Below are 20,408 nucleotides of genomic sequence, written 5' to 3'. Positions count from 1 at the left end.
GATCATCTATGTATGACATCCTCTGTATCTATTTGGAAAATTGGAGAGAGAACATCTAAATATAGAGTTTTTCTCTTCTAATATGGATGACATCAAAAAATAGATAATGAGATAGATGTTTTACTAGAGCTCAACTTTTATTCTTCATTCTTTATTTCTAGGATGAAGGACGGGATGATGAGCCGTTGGATGCTCTAGGCCGCTACCCCCGACGCGTTCGTGTCAAAAAAAAAATATCCCTACCCACGACGCGTCGACGAAGTTGTTATTAAAACCACCCACCAAACCCCGTTCTCTTAACTACCCCGCTAACTCCGGATATTTACCACCGTTTCGCCCTAACGGCATGCATGTATAATACTTCATACAGTGACTGTATACTCCCTCCGCTCGATGTTAAAAGGCTTTTTAAATTTATCTATATTAAACCATGGTATCACGTATATGTTTCTAAATTTATTAATATATATAAATTTAGACAAAACTAGAAAATCTTATAACATACCATGGAGGAAATATTTAACACAACTACGACTAAATATATAAGTTGTATCTATTTTATGTCATATTTAATGTAATATTTTCGTGTTTTGTATTTGTTGTATGGAGATTAATTCATAAAGTTTTTATATAAAGTTGAACGTAACATGAGAGCACGTTCACGACCAGTAGATAAAAAAAAACGGTGACTATTTATTTTAAGTTAATAATACAACGTAAGGATACATATAGACTTCCAGTTACTTTTACTGCTAATCTTTCTTCTTCTACTACTGCGTTTTCCTCTCGCCACTCTGCCCTGTTTTAAAAACCATCGTCCTTCCCTCTCCTCTCCTCTCCTCTCCTCCTCGAGAGCCCAAGAGCCGAAGCCCAGAGACCCAGCGCACCGGCACGGTTAGCAAGCATGTCCATGGCGGCGGTAGCGCTGTTCTCCCTGTCGCTGGCGAGCCTGTTCCTGTCAGCGTCGGCTGCAGCCACCGGCGCGGCGTCCCGGAGCCCGCCGAGGCCGGAGGGCGACCTCGTGGCCGGACTGCCAGGGCAGCCGGAGGTCGGGTTCAGGCACTATGCCGGTTACGTCGGCGTCGGCGCCGGCGGTGACAAGGCGCTCTTCTACTGGTTCTTCGAGGCCGAGAAGGAGCCGGGCAAGAAGCCGCTCTTGCTCTGGCTCAACGGAGGTACGCGTGATCTCCGAGGCATCTGCTCTTTTTTGTTTTTTGTTTTTTTTTTCCTTTCATTTGTTCTGTAGATCCCGTGATTGCTGTCCGTTTGCCATTCTTGCGTTTGTTCTCACTTCTCCAAATTTGTGTGCGATTATTGCCAAAGTGATTCTCTACCGTACCCATTATGTGAATGAGACAGAGAGTGAGAATAGATGTCAAGAACGTTTGCTTGTTGTTATTGTTTTAGGATTGCTATACATTTTTGACCTTTGATCTTGTGCTTCCTAAACAAATATAGGTAAAACGAACAAGGATATCTTTCGTTGCATCCCTCTGTCTACCTAGTACACATCTACTATCTATCTATATCTATATCTATATCTCTACGTGGCCTTCAAATACTAGTAGAGATTAGCAAGTCACAATCCGGAAAGCACAAGCCTGCAGGCCGTGTGGCCACCCCTGTCGCAACGGAAGAATGATGCTTTCTGGCAATAAAAGCTCCAAAGCAAGGCAGGAGGATCCACAGGCAAGGAGAGCATTGATCATCAGAGCAGTGGGGAGCAAAGCCTCCCGGCGGGTGCAGGAAAAAACCACTGGCAAAAGAGGGCAAAAGGATAAAAGAAGGCTCAAGGCAGCAGTGGTACAAACGGAGCAGATCCTGCAGCAGCATCAGCAGCAGCAGCCAGCAGGACAGCAGCTCGGGAAGAAGCTTTGCCTGCCGACGACACGGACAAGGCTAGAGGGACACACTGGGCACAGCGAGCGAGCGTTCTCCTCCTGGATTCTCTTCTTCTCTTTTCTTTTCTTTTTTTTTTCTCCTCATACAGGAGCAGTGTTTTAGATAATGCAATACTTCAGCATTGCGTTTTTATCCTTTTCCTCCCTTTCTCTTGTCCTTTAGCATTCCTTCACATGGCTCTAGAGAGCCTAATGGGGCACCACCGAAGGACATCACATTGAAAGAACAATTTAAAAGTGGGATAAGAGTGTAGAAACCCCATTGCATCCTTACAAATGTTCCTGCTAATACAGTAGTAGTATGTCGTATGATGGTAGTATTGACTATTTGAATGGCTCGATGAGCATGTGTTACTGTACTGTCATGTGTTAGCGTCGTCATGTGCTAGTGTCAGAATAAGATCCCAGTGATAAACCCATTTTCTTTTATAACGTGAGCATGGAGATTTTGGCTGAGTATAAAAAATTAGGACGAGAAAGCAGCGAAAACCAGCACGGATCAGTACTTAATTACATGGATATTCGAGTCTTTGACGTTTTGACTGGCAGAGGCCTTTCTGCTTGGCAAATCAGCGGTCTCATCTCCCAGACCTCCACTCTGTCCTCACCTTTGCAATTGTTTTTCAATAAAGCATAATAGAATTACTCCTAGATACTGTACACACTACACGTAAAGCCTATATACAGTATAAACAATTCTGGAGCTCAGGTGACTTGCGGTAATACAGTCAATCGGATAAGGTCGTGGGGAAGGTAAAAGAATACCATGGCAATTTGCAACTGGGTTAATTAGCAGAATCGTCTGATTGTAATTCGATTTTTCAGGTCCTGGATGCTCCTCCATCGCCTATGGCGCCGCCCAGGAGCTGGGCCCGTTTCTGGTCAGGAGCAACAGTGAAAATCTCACCCTCAATGCCTACTCATGGAACAAAGGCAAGAAGAGCCCATATGATCTCATTTTAATTCTTGCTTGCCTCAACTCTGAAATTGCTATTCTGAGACGTGTCTGAACTGAGCATTTTTGGGCCGTCGTGTGTCGCCTCTCCAGCTGTGAATCTGTTGTTCCTTGAAGCCCCCGTCGGCGTGGGGTTCTCCTACACGAACCGGACGTCTGATCTCCGGCGCCTCGGCGATCGTGTGACGGCGCAGGACTCGTATAGCTTCCTCCTCAACTGGCTGAACAAGTTTCCGGAGTTCAAGAACCGCGACTTCTATATTGCCGGAGAGAGCTATGCTGGTACAGCCTAACTCCATTTGTTAGAGTAAGTTCAATAGCATAGCTAGTTAATCTAATAGCCAATTCATACAATAGTTATTTCCAAAACATTAATACATGATCCCATATGTCATACACATATTTTATCTTGGAGCCCGTGTGTAGCTGGCTACAAATTAGTATCTCACATCTCTTCTCTATTCCCTTTTATCTATTTAAAATATACTTATATTTGACTTATAGTCTACTATTATATCTGCTCTTACTAATTATTACACAGTTAAAAATACTGTCGAGTGTAACTACTAGCACGCCTTAACTTGGGACCGAAAATAATCTAGTGCTGAATCTGACCTTGATACGCTTTTTGCAGGGCACTATGTCCCACAGCTCGCAGAGCTAATCTACGACGGGAACAAAGGGGCCAGCAGAGACAGAGTCATCAACATCAAAGGTTTCATGGTAAGCCCTCCCAAAGGAACACCAAAAGAAAAAAGAGCAGGACCCTCTTATGCTCGCAATCATGCCATTAAGATTGATAAGTACCAGGCGACCAGCTTTTACGAGGCAAATCATCATGCTTCAATACGTAATTAGCGTTCTAGAAAGATACTAAAGCAAAAGAGATAATGAAAGGAACCGTGGCTGTAAAAAAACAAAAGGAAGTGATTCTAAAGATGGACATAAGCGTGCTTGTGGATATACCCCTCTGGTAGCTTTATGTCTCAAGAATATCATGGTTTGCGTCGAAGCTTTTTTTTTTTAACTGCGGTAATAATTTCACGCGCGTACGGTTCATCCTGTGAAAGTAGCAGTAGAGCTAACATTTCTGCAATAGTTGTACTTGGCAACAAATAGTTGCGACGATTTTCGTCATCTATGTGTGGGCTTGACGGCAAAACTTCGTGGTGGGTGGGTGCAGATCGGGAACGCGGTGCTGAACGACGCGACGGACCAGATGGGCATGGTGGAGTACGCGTGGAGCCACGCCATCATCTCCGACGAGCTCTACTCGGCGGTGCGGCGGGAGTGCGACTCGTTCAGGGAGGAGGAGGACGGCGGCAAGCCCGGCAAGGGGTGCTCCCCGGCCGTCCGCGCCTTCCTCAGGGCCTACGACGACATCGACATCTACAGCATCTACACCCCGACGTGCCTAGTGTCTTCCTCCTCGTCCATGCCGCGCCGCTCGTCTCCCAGGCTCGTCGCCGCCCCCCGCCTCTTCTCCAAGCACGTAAGCTCTCTCCCTTCTCTCCCAGCACAAACACCATGGTTTCCGCGACAAAACGCGCGCTGGATACACGGTTTCCGCGAGAAAATTTGCGTGCTTGATGTGGTCCGTTTTTTTTGTGGTTGGTTTGGGTTGGAGCAGGAGGCGTGGCGCGGGATGCAGAGCGTGCCGGCGGGGTACGACCCGTGCACGGAGGAGTACGTGGGGGTGTATTTCAACCGGGAGGACGTGCAGCGCGCGCTCCACGCGAACCGGACAGGCCTGAGCTACCCGTACTCCCCCTGCAGGTGCGCACGCACGCTCGATCGCTCTCGAATTTATCCTGACATGACATGCGCGCGCATCATCCGGACATGACCTGACCTGCGGTTAATCCTAGTAATAGTGGCCCGTGGCGATCGATCCTTCCGGCGACGGGATCGACTGGGCGTATTGATTGACGTATTATGATCCTGCAATTACTCGTCCATCTGCTAGCTGCGCGTACTCCTACCGTCCCAAAATAAATTAGTTTTTTATTTTTTATCTACAATTTTTACTCTTCGTTTTATTAAAAAAATTTTATGATTGATATTTTTATTTTTATTAAATGATAAATCATGAATACTTTACGTGTGACTAATTTTTTTTTTCTAATTTTCTAATTTTTTTAAATAAGACAGATGGTCAAACGTTGGACACGGAAACCAGAGAATTGATTTTTTTTGGAAAAAGGGAGTATTATGATAGGCAGGCAAGCCGGCAGCCCGTCGTCAGATCTCCGGCCTCTTGCGAAATTGATTCCTCCATGTTGTACGCACGTACTACCACTGACCATGGGTTTTACTACTGTTGTAGTATGGGCTAGTATCAGTAGTAATAGTTGTATATCTGTCAACAGGTCGCAATCCTGTACAGTCCCCGGAATCCTGTTCATGTGGTATGAAGGTGCATCCAGGGATAAGGGAAAAAAAAAGTAACCGTGTAATAATACTGTGTTTGTGCTGCAGTGAGGTCATAAGCAAATGGAACGACTCGCCGGCGACCGTGCTCCCCATCCTGAAGAAGCTCATGGGCGCCGGGCTGCGCATCTGGGTTTACAGGTGCATCGCTCGAACCATCCGGGGGGCTCTCTGCTGATCCGTGTCTTTGTTTACTGAACGCGTTTGTTTGCGATGGCGCGCAGCGGCGACACGGACGGGAGGGTGCCGGTGACGTCGACGCGGTACAGCCTGAACGCGATGAGGCTGCGGCCGCGGGCGCGGACGGGGAAGAAGGCCGCCGGCGCCGGCGCCGGCGCCGGCGACGGCGGGTGGCGCGCGTGGTACGACGGGCAGCAGGTGGGCGGGTGGGCAGTGGAGTACGAGGAGGGGCTGATGCTGGTGACGGTGCGCGGCGCCGGGCACCAGGTGCCGCTGTTCGCGCCCAGGCGGTCGCTCGCCATGCTCTACCACTTCCTCCGCGGCAGCTCCCTCCCCGCCTCGCGCTCCCGCTGACGCGTCCGCTGGCTGCTCAAAAGTGGCAGCGATCGATGGCTTAAGCTTTTGCTGACTTTGCTTGATTGGATAGCCGTATGTTATGGCTCAACTGTGTAACGATCCGTGGAATTGAAACTGGAATCGCTTGTTCCGATCCTCTCCTGGTATAAGCATTAAGCTCCGTGTGCTACTACGGTTACCATAGCAGCAGTTGAACCCCCTAACGCTGTGTCACCCAAAATCTGCGGTACCAACACTTTGAAGCTGCAATGCTGCTAGTGTAATATAATCCATCCACACAGCCCAAGAACGAAGCCTGGTCATTAAAAGCCATATCCTTAGAGAATGCTGGGGCCTGGGGGTTTACCAACGAACTAGAGCAGAGGTCAGCAAATTTGACCGAAAATATATATGCACTAATGACAGCATAGCATTCAACAAACTTACATGACAACAGAAATGGAAGACGGCTAAGTTCAAACTAAGCAGATTATTTAGACTACCGCTTCGGAGAACTCATCATGTTCTGGTTATCCGAATCAGAGATAGCAATGACCCAAAAGAAGAGAGTTACCGAAAGAACAAGAAGTAACGTGGCTCAATGTTACGTTATAAAAAAAAAGTCTTGAACGTTTGAATGGTGATAAATAATCCAAACCAGATTGCAAATATCAAGTAGGGATGCGAATATAAAAGATGAGTAGACAAACTAGATAGCGCGCTAACAGTTGTTATGGGAAGTACGAAGCCACAGCCTATGTACTTCTGGAGGCACCAGCACCATTGAGGAAAATTGTAGGAACAATATGTAGTGCAATATCATCTGGCATATTTACTTGCACAACTGGACGCAATATGAAGGCAAAACATTTATTATGTACTAAAATAACCAATCAATACTAATGGGCAATGCCAGCCCAACATGATAGTGGTGAATGTGCCATTCAGCTACATGTACACTGTACACAGATTATTCAAGTGAGTTGATTACAGTAGTTGTATGAAAAGCTTAGCCACAGAAAGAGGTACAGTATTTGTGTATTCAACTCATCAAACCCAACAGACAATCAGAATGCAAATATCAGGCATGGGATGTGATTATAAAAGATGGGTAGACAAGATAAGAGTGCTAATAGTTGTTATGGGAACAACGAAGCCTTAGCCAATAATATACTTCTGGAGGAGGCACCAGCACCATTGAGGAAAATTGTAGCACAGACAATAATTACTGTCATTATCATGTGGCCTATTTACTTGCATGACTGGACGCAATATGAAAGCAAAACATTTATTATGTAAATTGTAATAACCAATCAATACTAGAGGGCAATGTCAGACCAACAGGATAGTAGTGAATCTCAGCTACATGAACACAGGCTAATCAAGTGATTTGATGACAGTAGTTGTATAAAAAGCTTAACCACAGAAAGAGGTCATAACTTTGGGTGTGAAAATTTAGAACTATTTCCAGTGTCATAAAACATATGAAAGGTATTTCTAAGCACAAAATATCAGTTGACTCAGCTGCATTATTCTTCAGGGTCTGCAATCATCCCTATGAGTGCTTGCTAAGTACTATCGAGGAATAGATATCAGCTGATCTAACAAAGACAACACAACAAGAACTATATAGCAAGGGCACATTAAGCTCTAAAAGAATCAAATTCAGTAGTCAGTATCTAACAAATGCTGGTGGTAGGCTACAAATTAGCTTAAACTGTCAAACCAAGCATCAATACCTTGCAGGCTTTGAGAGGGTCTCAAAAGGATGGGGCTTAGCTGTGTTATCATTTTTGTTTCTAATATCAGACAGTTTCAATTAAGCGTCTGATCGCAAACTATGTAAATATCTTGTAATCAGTTTCACCCCTTTCATCATATTGCACTATGATAGCATCAGGATTCAGGAAAATGATAGATAGCTCTGCGATGTATATGACTGATGTAATTAGAAGGACGACCATTTGGATGACAGGAACGTCAACCAGTTCATCTTCCAATTTTCAAGTTCTGTGAGTATGTCCCTTGCTGGTATCTATTATTATGTGCTGCATACATGGCATCCTCAACACAACAACATAAATCAGAAGCTCAACTGAAATCACCATACTTTGCAGTTATTAATAAAGCATTCACACAACTAGCCCCAATACAAAATCAAGCATACTGTTGCAAAGTAGCAATGGTTGTCCACAAGGGATTCATTTCTTTCAGATAAACTTCTTTAACATTGCATTTATCAACATCAATGGGACTAAGCAACAGATTAATTCAAGTAGCAAAAGAACAGGCTGTGTAAGAATTAAACCTTAATTCCAACATCACAGCTACAGGAACGCAAAAAGGTTTCACCTTGCGACCATCCATCAAGCTGGAGATGGCTCATCAGTTGCCTTGTTAGCCCCATCTCCGCCACCGCCTAGGTTTGGCAGATCGCTGCCAACAGCATCAGAAACAAGTGAAACAGGGCGGTGTTCGATGACCTCGTCGATGAGCCCCCAGTCGTGCGCCTCCTCCGGATCCATGAACATGTCCCGTTCCATGCACTGCTCGATGCGGTCGATAGCCTGGCCCGTGTGCTTGGCGTAGATCTTGTTGAGCCGGTCGCGCACCTTGAGGATCTCCTTGGCGTGGATGGCGATGTCGGAGGCCTGCCCCGAAGCGCCGCCCGACGGCTGGTGGATCATGACGCGCGCGTTGGGCAGCGCCCGCCGCTCGCCGCGGGCGCCCGCGGCGAGCAGGAGCGAGGCCATGGACGCGGCCTGGCCAATGCAGAGCGTGGTGACCGGGGAGCGGATGTACTGCATGGTGTCGTAGATCGCGAGCCCCGCGGTGACGACCCCGCCGGGGGAGTTGATGTAGAGGTGGACCGGCTTTGCGGGGTTCTCGGACTCGAGGAAGAGCAGCTGCGCCACGACGAGCGAGGCCGTGTCGTCGGTGATGGGCCCGTGGATGCAGACGATCCGCTCCTTGAGGAGGCGCGAGAAGATGTCGTAGGCCCTCTCCCCGCGCGAGGTGTGCTCTATCACCATCGGCACCAGCCCGTACTCGCGGCGCGGGGTGCACCCCGCCGGCGCCGACGAGAGGAGGGCCCGCGGCGCCGCCGCGGCGGCGGCGGCGGCGAGCCGGCGCAGCATGGCGGCGGCGCTAGGGTTCGGCGGCGCGGGGTTTAGGGGGAGATTGGGTCTGGGCGTCGTGGGTCCCGGCGCGGCTAGGCGAGGCCAAGACGAGGAGGAGGAGGCGGCCGCTAGAGGCTGACGAGTGGGGCCCACCGGGAGCATCCTGGGGTTCGGGACGGAGCCATTGGTGGTGTGCGTGCTTGGGGGCTTGTAGGTGGTGGGGGCGCCGGCGGAGACGGACGAACAGGTCCAGTGGCTGTGGCTGCGGCTGCGGCTGCGGTTGTTTTATCGCTTTAGGGTGGGCCTGATGGTCTACCGGGCCTCGCAATGCTGGGATAGTGTGGGGATCCCGGTTCGTGAGGCCCACCGGCCGGCCCGCTTTCCCGCGTCGGCGGCCCAAGATCGCTCGTCTTCTTCGCAGGCACAACCCACTCTCGAGATAAAATAACTCAAACGAGTTGGCAAACGCAGCAGTTCGACATTCTATGAAGAGGGGGACAAAAGCAAAGAGGAAATTAGAATTTAGAAGCGATGTCAGGGATCACTGTCAGTGGGAGTGACAAGCAGATTATATTCCATCAACACCTACTCCATTGTTCAATCTTGAAGGCTCAGAACATACTATACCCTCCTCTCCATTTGTTAACACAGTCTTACAGATAATTTTTAAGTTCGTCAGAAAATCATTAGCAGCCGAGCAGCCGGGATGAGTCAGCACGTTCACACGTGAAAGTTTGACGCGGTTCTTCGATCATCTCTTCCAATGATAAACTGAACCACCAAATGCGTCACACGGAGCTAAACATATCCACGAGCTAGTAGCATGCAGCTAATTAAGCTGCTCCCGTTGATCCAAAAAACAATCGTTGCCTGCTTAACCACGCTGTCATCTTCTTTATAAAGGCTACATAGCCTATACCTAAAGTTCCTATAGGCCTATATATCTATACACACGCATGCACGTATATGCTGCAGCTGATGTTTCCATCGCAACCAACGGGTGGTCGGTAGCTGCAGCAAGTGATCGAGAGACAGAGACTCAGAGAGCATGTAGCATATGCATTGCATATTTTGCATGCGTGCCTCTCTTCCTTTCCAGAGCCAACTAGGCCATTAGGTCAATATATATTTTCTGTAACAGCTAAAGGTTTAGTTCAGTCAATGCACGCACGAATTGGCTCGAGCATTGCCCTGGGCTTTTGGTATTTTAAGTTGACGAAACGAGCTGGGGTCCTGGATTAATGCAGCCGGCCGGTACGTTCGTGACAAATGTGCGGTATAAGTAGATGCAGAATAAGCAAAAACGTGTGGTTGATTATTGATTTCTATATAAAAACAGATACATGGCTGAACGCTCGCAATGTACATGAACAGAGTACAAGCTGTACGATGGTGTAGGACGATGGAATTAATGGTTGTGACATGTGAGCACCAAGTTGTGTTTTCCGCATTTCTAGAGAGAGTGGAGGAAAAACTTTACTAATAAATTATGACAACTACTTCACTATCGAGTAAAACTTTTTGGCGTCACGTCGGACGTTTGATTGGATGTCTGAAGACATTTTTGGACACCAATGAAAAAACGAATTTCATACATAACTCGTCTAGAAACGCGAGACGAATTTTTTAGCCTAATTAATCTGTCATTAGCACATGTGGGTTACTGTAGCACTTATGGCTAATCATGGACTAATTAGGCTTAAAAGATTTGTCTTGCGATTTCTTTAATAACTGGACAATTAGTTTTTTGTTTCATCTATATTTAATGCTCTATTTAATTGTCCAAAGATATGATGTGATGTTTTTTAAGGAAAAAATTGGGAACTAAACAGCGGCTTAGACTATTGTCCATCAATTTTACGGATATTTTCGCAAAACAAGTCAGAATTTTCGGCTAATACATTTATAGCCATGTCGCAATCTTTGCTGTCAACAGTTGATCCACCGTGTGGCTGATGGCACAGTTCCACAATAACTGTAAGAATAAGAAATAAATGGTTATCTTAGCGTAGAAAACCCTCTAGGTATAGAGATTTGCTCCTATTCTTTCTTTTATACTGCGAAGTAGGTACTAATATCTCTACTCGTGCTATCCATTTCACGTCCAAGCTGATACCTTAAGATACTATGCAATCATGACCGTTTAATTTATCATTACCAACAATTAGGATTTTAGTACCAACTTAATCGTGAGATATGTAGCACCAGTGAGAATTTTAGTACCGTAAACCTCGCGGTATAAAAGGAAGGACTGGAGCAAAGCTCTTGGCTGTATACACAAAAAGATCACAAATTTCACACATCAAATCATTCCCTAGTGAAAAAAATATAGAACTACAAAGTACAAATTAAACTCAAGAATGGTGTTGGCATCATGCACCAAACGATGGTGTTAAGCTGTTGCTACCATGATGGCGGATTTGGCAGTATCAAAGATACAACGGTGGTTCAAAATTTTTTTGCCACTGCTACACTAATATATTTGTATATTTATCACTTTATGTGTTTATAACACATGGGTTCTAGACCCACGTGTATATATTGATTAAACGTCAGTGAAAAATAGCTAATTATCCCTCAAATCATAGGCTTGGATGTAGCGGTACAATGCTCTCGTTGGGAGGAGTAAAAAAACTAAAAATACGTCAATTGTATCTTGTCAGGGCCATTTTATAAAAGGAAAATGGTGCGTATAATTCCTATCATAGGTTTCAATACAAACATGGGTGGTGGAGTGACGTGGGTCGTCATCCATCGCCATTGATCTCCACAAACTTGATAGCTGCCACCATTCCTTACGAACTAAGCGTCCAATACAACTAGGGCCGTATTCAGTAGGAGGGTGTAAGTTAATTTATCCGGCACGAAAAATATGGTAATAGATTAGTATATAATTAATTAATTATTAATTATTTAAAAATATTAACTAGATTAAATAACTTTACTATAGAAAATTGTTATAAAAAACACTATTTAGCACTTCAGTAAGTGTGCACGTGAAAAATGAGAGGATTAAGTTAACCTAGAGGAGGGCGCCTAGGGAATGTTTGTCTTCCCCAAATAACATTATGGAGGAGAGAAATAAGGATTATAATATGCTGAAATGAATGGGTCGCAGTGTGATTAACTAAGGGCAAATTAGCATCCATTTAAATGTGGTATCATTTTCAAAGCAACTTTGGGTAAATTGCATCCATTTAAATGTGGTATCGTTTTCAAGCCAGCTTTCCAATTCAAAACCTGTTTGAACAGATGGGCAAAAAGAGAGAAACTCGCGGAGTAGTGCACAAAGTCAAATGCTTCGACTTGAGCTATCATCTCCGTCTATCGTCATCCGATTATTGGACCACGTCTTTTCGTTGGTGCTTATACCTATAAGTCAAATTTTGAATTTTTAACTTTAAATTTAAAGTTAATTTTAAGGAGTTTTTTATCGTAGTTTATTTTTTATTCTTTATTATTAGATCGCTAAGGACAAGTACATAAAAATTTTATTCATAAATTATTTTTCAGTTTTATTTTGTTTTTTTCATGGAAAAAACAAACAAAGACACCCTTGTTTGGTGGTGGCAACTGGCAAGGCCTCTCACTCTCGCATGACTCTTGTCAATAGCTACCTGATGACGTCTCCAAGGGTCATGGCAATGGTGCCATCATTTTAGTTTGGCCACGATAACAGCGAAACAACAATGGTGTATATGGTGCAGAAGTAGAGGTTATGGTGTTGGTCTAGGGCAGCTCTCACTGAAGAGTGGAAAGGCAGTGAGAAGACTTGTTTGAATGACTGAATTACGACATTGAGCCTATGACGATCACTCGGAAATGCTTATGTGGATGACGACTTTTGTGATGATCAGGACGATTTAGTAATCAGAAGCAGTTTGGCTATCATGTTTGATTGTTTGGAGGGTTTTTTTTCGGCTATTTATTTGGTGCGGCGGCAATTGTCATGTGCATATATTACTTCTAAGTTTTTTTTTTTTTGCATATATTGCTATGGAGTATTAGTGGCAATGATCTTTAAAATGAAGAGTTTTTTTATCATTCTTGAAAAAGTATCCCAAATATCATATTTTTTTAATATAAAATTCAGTATCTCAGGTGCTAGAATTTTACACTAAATTTTTTATATGTTAAGGCATTTTCTAAGAATGATAAAAAAAAGCCCAGAACAAAGCTCTGATATCATTTATTTGGATTCAACAATGCCAATGATTGTTTGTCTACCCCTTATTGAAGTTGTCTTGAGTTATTTTGGATGGAAAATCTTGCATTGAATTTAGGTCGGGTTAGATCTTATTGTAGAGAATGCATCATAGTCTTTATGTTTTTTTTTTCCTAGTTGTGATTCTGCATGGTGCTGTAAGACGGGATATGTTCATAATGCTAGACTTTTTTTTTTCAATGCGTGTGTTCATTCCCGGTTGTTTCGAACACCGGATATTTTCATTGCTTATGATCCCTCGAAGCAAGCGTTAGACGGAAATCAGAAAATGTATATCATTTTTGAGTTTTTGTTTTGGCTTTATGATTCACTAAATCGAAAATGCACTTAGTTTTCTCGTGTTTTTCAAAAGACCATTTTCCCCGTTCCTAAGGAGAGGTATACGAGTACCACTGTTTTCTATGTAAAATTTGGTACCGCCTAGTATTAAGGTACAAAAGTTATCAATTTTTATATAGAAAACAATGTACCTTTTAGTACCTTTTTAAAGATGATAAAATTGTTCTTTTCAAAACTAACTCCGCCACACCTACCCACCGTCAGACTCCCAACCTAAGAGCAATTTCATGACATATACTGGCGGTACTGATTGTATATATAAAGTAAGAATTGAATGGAAAATGATGGCATAAACATATAGACACAAATAAACTTACTGACAATTTAAGTGTAAACATATAAACAGGAATATATTTTCCCAGTGAAAAAAGTTCGCACCAATATTGCACAAGTCGATCGACTTCAATTCCTGCATATGACTCGCACTCTGAAGTGAATTCCACTAAGATCGAAAAAAGCGACCAACTACACTAAAGCTCCAGAGGCACGTTTACTCCTTTTACCATGCTCTGTTTTTTAACTCACAAAGCAAAATTGGATGCCACGTGAAACTTTTGTAAACCCTTGAGGGCATATCCCCTTAACTTTTTACGTGTTATTTAAGTAATCACATAAATAAATAAAATAGTTTAATATGAATATATTAGTGCATGCAAGATCTATAGTTAAAAAACAAATATGATTCTGAATATTTGTACAATAATCGGCGTTTAATTTTTTTACAATCTATAGAGTTCACATTTAAACATGCATGTTCATGGACATATCTCATGTCAATCCATCTTGTTAATTTTTAAAAACTATTTCATAACTATTTAGATTCATACAGATAGAGTGAACATCTTCTAATGAATTAGAGTCCATTTGTATTGCCACATGGATTATATAGTACTACCTTCACTGCGATACTTTGATCAATTCAAAAATCTAATGAATCTAAACATATATACCACTAGTATATATTTATTAATAGATAAATTTAGTTATAGCTAAAATGGCGTACGATATAAAACTAAGAAATTACTCGCTCCGTTTCATACTTTCTAGCCTTATCTAGATTTATATGGATGTTAATGAATTTAGACATAAATATAAAACGAGGGTAGTACATACTATGCACCGAATTGACACGCACGCACCCGATCCACGACCGCAAGTGGCGAAGCTAAGTGTGAACCTCTACATGGATCGGAGGGGAAAAGAAAAGGTGCAGCCGAAACAAAATAAGACGAAAAGTGACACAGGGCCAGCGTGGGAGGTGGCACTGGCACAGCAGCGAAGCTAACCCCAACTGCAACAGCAGCAGCTATAAAAATCGGGCACATGAGTACGCCGTTCGTTGGCTCGCCTGATATGCCCAAACCGAAGAGAAAACTCAGAGGATCAGCAGTAGCGTCTGCGGCCGCAACGATCGAGACGTGACGCATGGGAGCCGAGGCTATCCATGAGCCGCCGGCGGTGCTTCTCGTGCCGTTCCCGGCGCAGGGTCACGTCACGCCCATGCTGCACCTGGCCCGCGCCCTCGCCGCGCACGGCGTCGCGGCGACGGTCGCCGTGCCGGACTTCATCCACCGCCGCATCGCTGCCGCCGGCGGCGGACGCGCGAGGGACGAGCTCGACGGCGGCGTGGGGCTCGCCTCCATCCCGAGCGGCATCGCCCTCCCGGAAGGTGGTGGAGCCGGCAGGGACGCCGACCCGCCGGGGTTCGGAGCCATCGTGCACGCCATGGAGCACCACATGCCCGCGCACCTGGAGCGCATGCTGCAGCCGACGGGGCGCCGCCACCGCCGCGTCGCGTGGCTCGTCGTCGACGTGCTGGCCTCCTGGGCCGTCCCCGTGGCGGAGCGGTGCGGCGTCCCGGCGGCCGGGTTCTGGCCGGCCATGCTCGCCAGCTACCGCGCCGTCGCCGCCATCCCGGAGCTCCTCGGCAGGGGCGTCATCTCGGAGTCCGGTATGTAACGATCCATCGACACCATACAATACTGTTCGTACACACACACACACACAACGCACGCGCGTTAATTATTACAGTTTTTCAATTTCTTGGTCTTAATTTCCTTCCTGGTTACTGCACCGGCCACACCGGCGCCCGCACGTTAGAACTCAGTTGACTTCGAACCAAAAATGATTTAACTAAGCTCCTCTTGGTTAATTCCTCGTCTTCTCCTTCCGTATGCTTCGATCGCGCGCATGGCTAGGTTGCTGCCGCCGCCGGCCGGCAGGGCAGGCAGAGGCTGCATGCGGCATGCATTTTTCCGGCGTGCGTCGCGGCAAAGTCGGCAGCTGGCCGGCTAGTACGATGTTTGAGATTCCTCTGATTTGGATCGTGCGTGGAGGCCACGATATGATCCTGAACTGCACCCCAGCTAGCCAGCCTCGGATCGATCGAGAGTTTGAGTTTTATCTAAGCTTAAGTTCATTAATTATTGGCTGATGTATTTTATACCGGTGAAGGAGAAAGATAGGGGCAAACGCTGGGCGGCGAAGTGCTCCTTAATTATCTATCCAGTCCAGCCACACTGACGTAATCTTTTCTTAAATAATACGAATGATTTAAATAATACTGGCGTGATCTAACATATCGTACAGCTAAAAGAACTCCCGTTTGTGAAAAAAAAAACTACTTCACTTACAAATATGCAATGTTTTACCTTTTTTTGCATGTGACAATCGTCAAAATATATTTATTTTAAAGTAAATCTACCGAAATTATTTTTGCATATTGGAAATGATTATTTTAAAATTATTTGACAATTAACATATCAACAGTCTTATTAAAAAATGAAATGTCATGCATTTTTTACTGGATCTAGTAGAGATTTTATTTAATCTAGCATGCACATGTGAGCTAATTTAGTTTGTCCATACTTGATTTTAGAGGGTTTCCATGATGAGAAAAGGTTAGAAATTGAATGATAACCCTGTATACTAGGGGAAAACATTAAAAATATACACGGCCTCCTCGTGCTCTTTAGCACGTCAGTTCAATCCACGTCAAAACAGAAAAAATGTCAATCCAAGTTGCGGGGCAACTTGATCATGAAACATTCATTTTGCCATAATACACAACGTGAGAGGGCATTTTAGTCTTTGAGGCGCATGATTGGATACGTTCGATCAAGTTGCATGTTGCAAAATTAATGTTCTCTGTCAGCTGGTGCATAATATCGGCTTAGATTAATCACTCAATAGCGTGCTACATGTAGTTTGCTTGTGGCGAGACGACTAGCCACGCTTAATAAATACTGCAGGGTAATTAAGACTGGCATATGGATGAAGTACACATCGTTTTTTTACTCATAAACTAAAATTTAAATTTTTAATCTTAAATTTAGAGTTGATTTTAAAGTTTTTCACCAAAATTTATTTTTCTGTCTTAGCTTTTAGGTCGTTAAGAATATATATATATATATATAATTTTTATTTATAATTTTTTTATAAATATACCTGACCCATATATAGTACGTTTTGATAGTTATATGCCCAAACATGATTGGATCGGTTCTGCGATATGTTACCTTCAATTGCACGTTCAAACAGCCGGTGGGACCCGCGTTATTTCGTTTTCCAGCCAAGTGCTCTGGATCTATCGATCTGATCCATCTGGCCTGTGTCCTGGCATTCCCAGCTCCACATTCCATTTCACTGTTTTTGAAGTGTACATTTGGTGTATTTTTAGCTCGGTTTTGGACTAAGCAGGATCTCACAAGAGTTGACCTCTCTCCTTCGGCAGACCACACCACATGTGACTGGTTCCTCTCCCCCTTTCATAATGCGGTACATCCAACGTCCAAAGAGGATAATTATAACAAATGATTAAGGCTTTGTTCATCTGCACGTGAAAATAATTCTTGTGAGCACTATCACCCCTAAAATAATCTGGACCCAGAGTCTAGAAGACCTGATTTTCCTTCCTTTCTTTCTTTTTTAAAAAAAGAAACGGTGCTTCATTTCATTTCATTACCAACCCCAAATAAAAGGGGAAGCACAAAAAACAACTGAAAAAACACCAGAAGAAACAACACGCTGGATTTTCCTTGTTTCTTATATGTTCAAAATGACTTGACTGTTAATTCTACCATCTTCCTTAATAGAAATTTTAGATGGGTGATGGTCAGAAAATCCCTAAAATATACTCCGTATGTTTTTTTAACATCATTGACCTTTATATCTACATTTGACCATTTATCTTCTTTATTTTTTTTGCAAATGTGCAAAATTATAGATAATGTTAAAGTACTTTGATGATAAAATAAATCATAATAAAATAGTTAATACTTATACAATTTTTAATAAAATAAATGATCAACTGTAGATGTAAAAGTCAATAGTATAAAATAAAAAAACGAGGAGGGTATATTATTGTTTGACTTTTTATGCTTAATCCACGCCTGCGGACTAAAACTAGGGCTAATCCTGGGCCAATGTTGGGTTGGGCCAGACCGTCCAGCTCCAAAACAGGCCTGCATTATTCGTACCGCCTTGTTTTGCCTTTGAAACCTTAGCCAGCCTTCAATCAGGAAGCTCCGAAGCACAATGTGTAATTGCACTTTGTCATGCATATACATATACACACGCACACACCACGAGAGATGATGATGAAACGACCATGTGTAGATCCATCACAAGCTAGCCATCATCATCGACTTGTTATTTGATTATTGATCAAGTTGATCTCCCTTGAAGCTCGAGCTTAATATGACTTGTTCGTAGCCCTGCGATTGTGCGAGTTGATCGGATGGCCAGCGTTCGTCCGTACCTAGACATCAACTAGCTATATATATATATCTCTACATTGGTATGTAGTAGTAGAACAAATCTTCTCGATCGCCTGACTTATCTGGAGACTTTTCTGCGTTAGTGGCCACGAGAGCATTTTTTTTCGCCCAAACTATATGTATACACCAAAAGTTGGTCTTATATGCACCGAAACCTTTTTTTCCACATAAGGAATAGTACAGTATGATATTCACCGATAAAAGGTACTCCTTTCGTCCAAAATTTTATTAGCACATTTCAGCCCCGACCGCTCTTCGAGATATTATTTTGATCAATAATACTAAATTATTTTAAATAAAAATTATATTATGATAGTTTGGTTAAGGATAAATCTAGTAACATCGCCCTTGTGTGGCTGATTTTATATTTTATTAATAATTAAGATTTAAAATGTTTGACTAAGCAACATCCTAAGAGTACGTATATTTGGAACGGTGAGTAGCTGAGTGTAGGTACAGTAATGAGCAGAACAGGATATGGACACAGGACACATGCGCTTTGTGTGTTGAAGAGGCCGAAGATGACAACCGTACATGGGTGAGGTGACAGCAGTTTTGGCAGCCCGACTGGTCGATCACCACGCTGATCCGATGCATGCCTGGTCGACCATTCGGTGGCCCCGGCCCGATCGAGTGACCGTGACTGCATGCATTGCCGACACGAGTTACAGCTTCACGGGAGCATGCATGCGCACTGCATCGATCTTAGCTGCGGCCAACGTTAGTACTGTAGTAGTACCACGACGCATAGTAGCCTAGGATTTTGTTTTTGTCGTGTGCGTAACTGTGTATGCACGTGTAGTAATTGTTGCAGTATACCGGTTGTTTGATTTCTGACGTGAAGGTACCCCTGCTGTCTCGTCGAATCATCCCGACAACGATGGTGGCCAGGAGGAGGAGCAGCAGCAGCCGGCGATTCGAGGCATGCGCATCCTGCCGGCGGAGCTCGAGCTGAGCACCAAGGAGCTCCCATGGCTCGTGGGCGACTCGGCTACCCAGAGATCGAGGTTCGCCTTCTGGCTCCAGACGTTGCACCGCGCGAGGGGCTTCCGCACGGTCCTCGTCAACTCCTTCCCCGGCGAGGCCGCCTCTGCCGCCGCCGCCGAGGTCGACGACGACGACGACGGGAAACCGGTGCGGCAGGGCCCGCGTGTTCTTCCCGTCGGGCCTCTGCTAGCCGGCGGCAACGTGGAGCGCGCGAAAGGCGGCGTCGCGGCGGCGAACGATGATAACACGCAGCAGCCGTGCAGCAAGAACCCGAGCATGTGGCAGGCGGACTCGACGTGCATCCGGTGGCTGGACGCGCAGCCCGCGGCGTCGGTGGTGTACGTCTCCTTCGGCAGCTGGGTCGGGCCGATCGGCCACGACAAGATCCGGGAGCTCGCGCTCGGGCTGGAGGCCACCGGCCGGCCGTTCCTGTGGGCGCTCAAGGACGACCCGTCGTGGCGCGCGGGCCTCCCCGGCGGCTACGCCGGCAGGGTCGCCGGCCGCGGCAAGCTGGTGGAGTGGGCGCCGCAGGACGAGGTGCTCCGGCACGCCGCCGTCGGGTGCTACCTCACGCACTGCGGCTGGAACTCCACCGTGGAGGCCATCCAGCACGGCGTCCGCATGCTGTGCCACCCCGTCGCCGGCGACCAGTTCATCAACTGCGCGTACATCACGAGGGTCTGGAAGGTCGGGCTCAGGCTCGGCAGCGTGAGCCAGGATGGCGTCAAGAGCTGCATCGAGAGGGTCATGGAAGGCGCGGAGGGCGCGCGTTTGCAGGAGAAGATGAACACGCTGAGGCAGCGAGTCGTGACGGCCGAGGCGAGACGCATGGCGCAGCGCAACGTCAAGTCATTCGTGAGCGAAATTATGAGAGACTACCCGTCGCTCATGCAGATGTACACTATATTGTAGGATCGGTATTATGCTTAAGCTGGTGCAATATACATATGTACATTATTAGATGTGCATTATTAATTAAAATATTCCTCTTCGCCGTTTATAAGTGCCTGTTGAAAAGGAATCCTTTCTTGACCTTTCTTCAAGTCCGATCTCGATCTTCTCCTTTTACCTTTTTTTTTTTCCTGAACTCAACTCCTATCTTGGTCACCACGAACGAAGAGGCATGCCTGCGAATGAACACATGGAAAACGCACGCGA

At 45.1% G+C, this 20,408-nt stretch overlaps 3 protein-coding genes across 3 annotated transcripts; 2 read left to right on the top strand and 1 right to left on the bottom strand.

The window, feature by feature from the left end:
* The first annotated feature begins 802 nt into the window (after positions 1–802).
* Positions 803–6,132, top strand: LOC102713543 (serine carboxypeptidase-like 35). The gene is made up of 8 exons (XM_040523331.1): positions 803–1,175; positions 2,727–2,834; positions 2,950–3,138; positions 3,491–3,579; positions 4,040–4,348; positions 4,487–4,632; positions 5,335–5,427; positions 5,511–6,132. Exons 1-8 carry the CDS (start codon positions 905–907, stop codon positions 5,818–5,820), a joined length of 1,515 nt encoding a protein of 504 aa, XP_040379265.1. The 5' UTR covers positions 803–904; the 3' UTR covers positions 5,821–6,132.
* Positions 6,133–7,985: 1,853 nt separating this feature from the next.
* On the bottom strand, positions 7,986–9,166 carry LOC121054227 (ATP-dependent Clp protease proteolytic subunit-like). The gene has a single exon (XM_040523351.1). The coding sequence runs from the start codon at positions 9,081–9,083 to the stop codon at positions 8,169–8,171; it is 915 nt and encodes a 304-aa protein (XP_040379285.1). The 5' UTR covers positions 9,084–9,166; the 3' UTR covers positions 7,986–8,168.
* A 5,656-nt stretch (positions 9,167–14,822) lies between these two features.
* On the top strand, positions 14,823–20,275 carry LOC102713270 (UDP-glycosyltransferase 82A1-like). Its single transcript, XM_040523701.1, has 2 exons — positions 14,823–15,436; positions 19,108–20,275. The coding sequence occupies exons 1-2, from the start codon at positions 14,911–14,913 to the stop codon at positions 20,160–20,162; spliced, it is 1,581 nt and encodes a 526-aa protein (XP_040379635.1). The 5' UTR covers positions 14,823–14,910; the 3' UTR covers positions 20,163–20,275.
* Positions 20,276–20,408: the final 133 nt, after the last annotated feature.

This window comes from Oryza brachyantha, chromosome 4, assembly GCF_000231095.2.
Source record: "Oryza brachyantha chromosome 4, ObraRS2, whole genome shotgun sequence".
Classification (NCBI taxonomy): domain Eukaryota; kingdom Viridiplantae; phylum Streptophyta; class Magnoliopsida; order Poales; family Poaceae; genus Oryza; species Oryza brachyantha.
The sequence above is the reverse complement of the archived record's forward strand: the minus strand, read 5'-3'. Positions and strand labels throughout refer to the sequence as shown.

Bases quoted from the DNA above. Each gene is read 5' to 3' on its own strand.
- LOC121054227 (XM_040523351.1), bottom strand. From the start codon at position 9,083: ATGCTCCCGGTGGGCCCCACTCGTCAGCCTCTAGCGGCCGCCTCCTCC.
- LOC102713270 (XM_040523701.1), top strand. From the start codon at position 14,911: ATGGGAGCCGAGGCTATCCATGAGCCGCCGGCGGTGCTTCTCGTGCCG. The intron at 15,437-19,107 runs GTATGTAACGAT...TCTGACGTGAAG, and splicing joins GGGCGTCATCTCGGAGTCCG to GTACCCCTGCTGTCTCGTCG.
- LOC102713543 (XM_040523331.1), top strand. From the start codon at position 905: ATGTCCATGGCGGCGGTAGCGCTGTTCTCCCTGTCGCTGGCGAGCCTG. The intron at 3,139-3,490 runs GTACAGCCTAAC...CGCTTTTTGCAG, and splicing joins TGCCGGAGAGAGCTATGCTG to GGCACTATGTCCCACAGCTC. The intron at 3,580-4,039 runs GTAAGCCCTCCC...GGGTGGGTGCAG, and splicing joins TCAACATCAAAGGTTTCATG to ATCGGGAACGCGGTGCTGAA.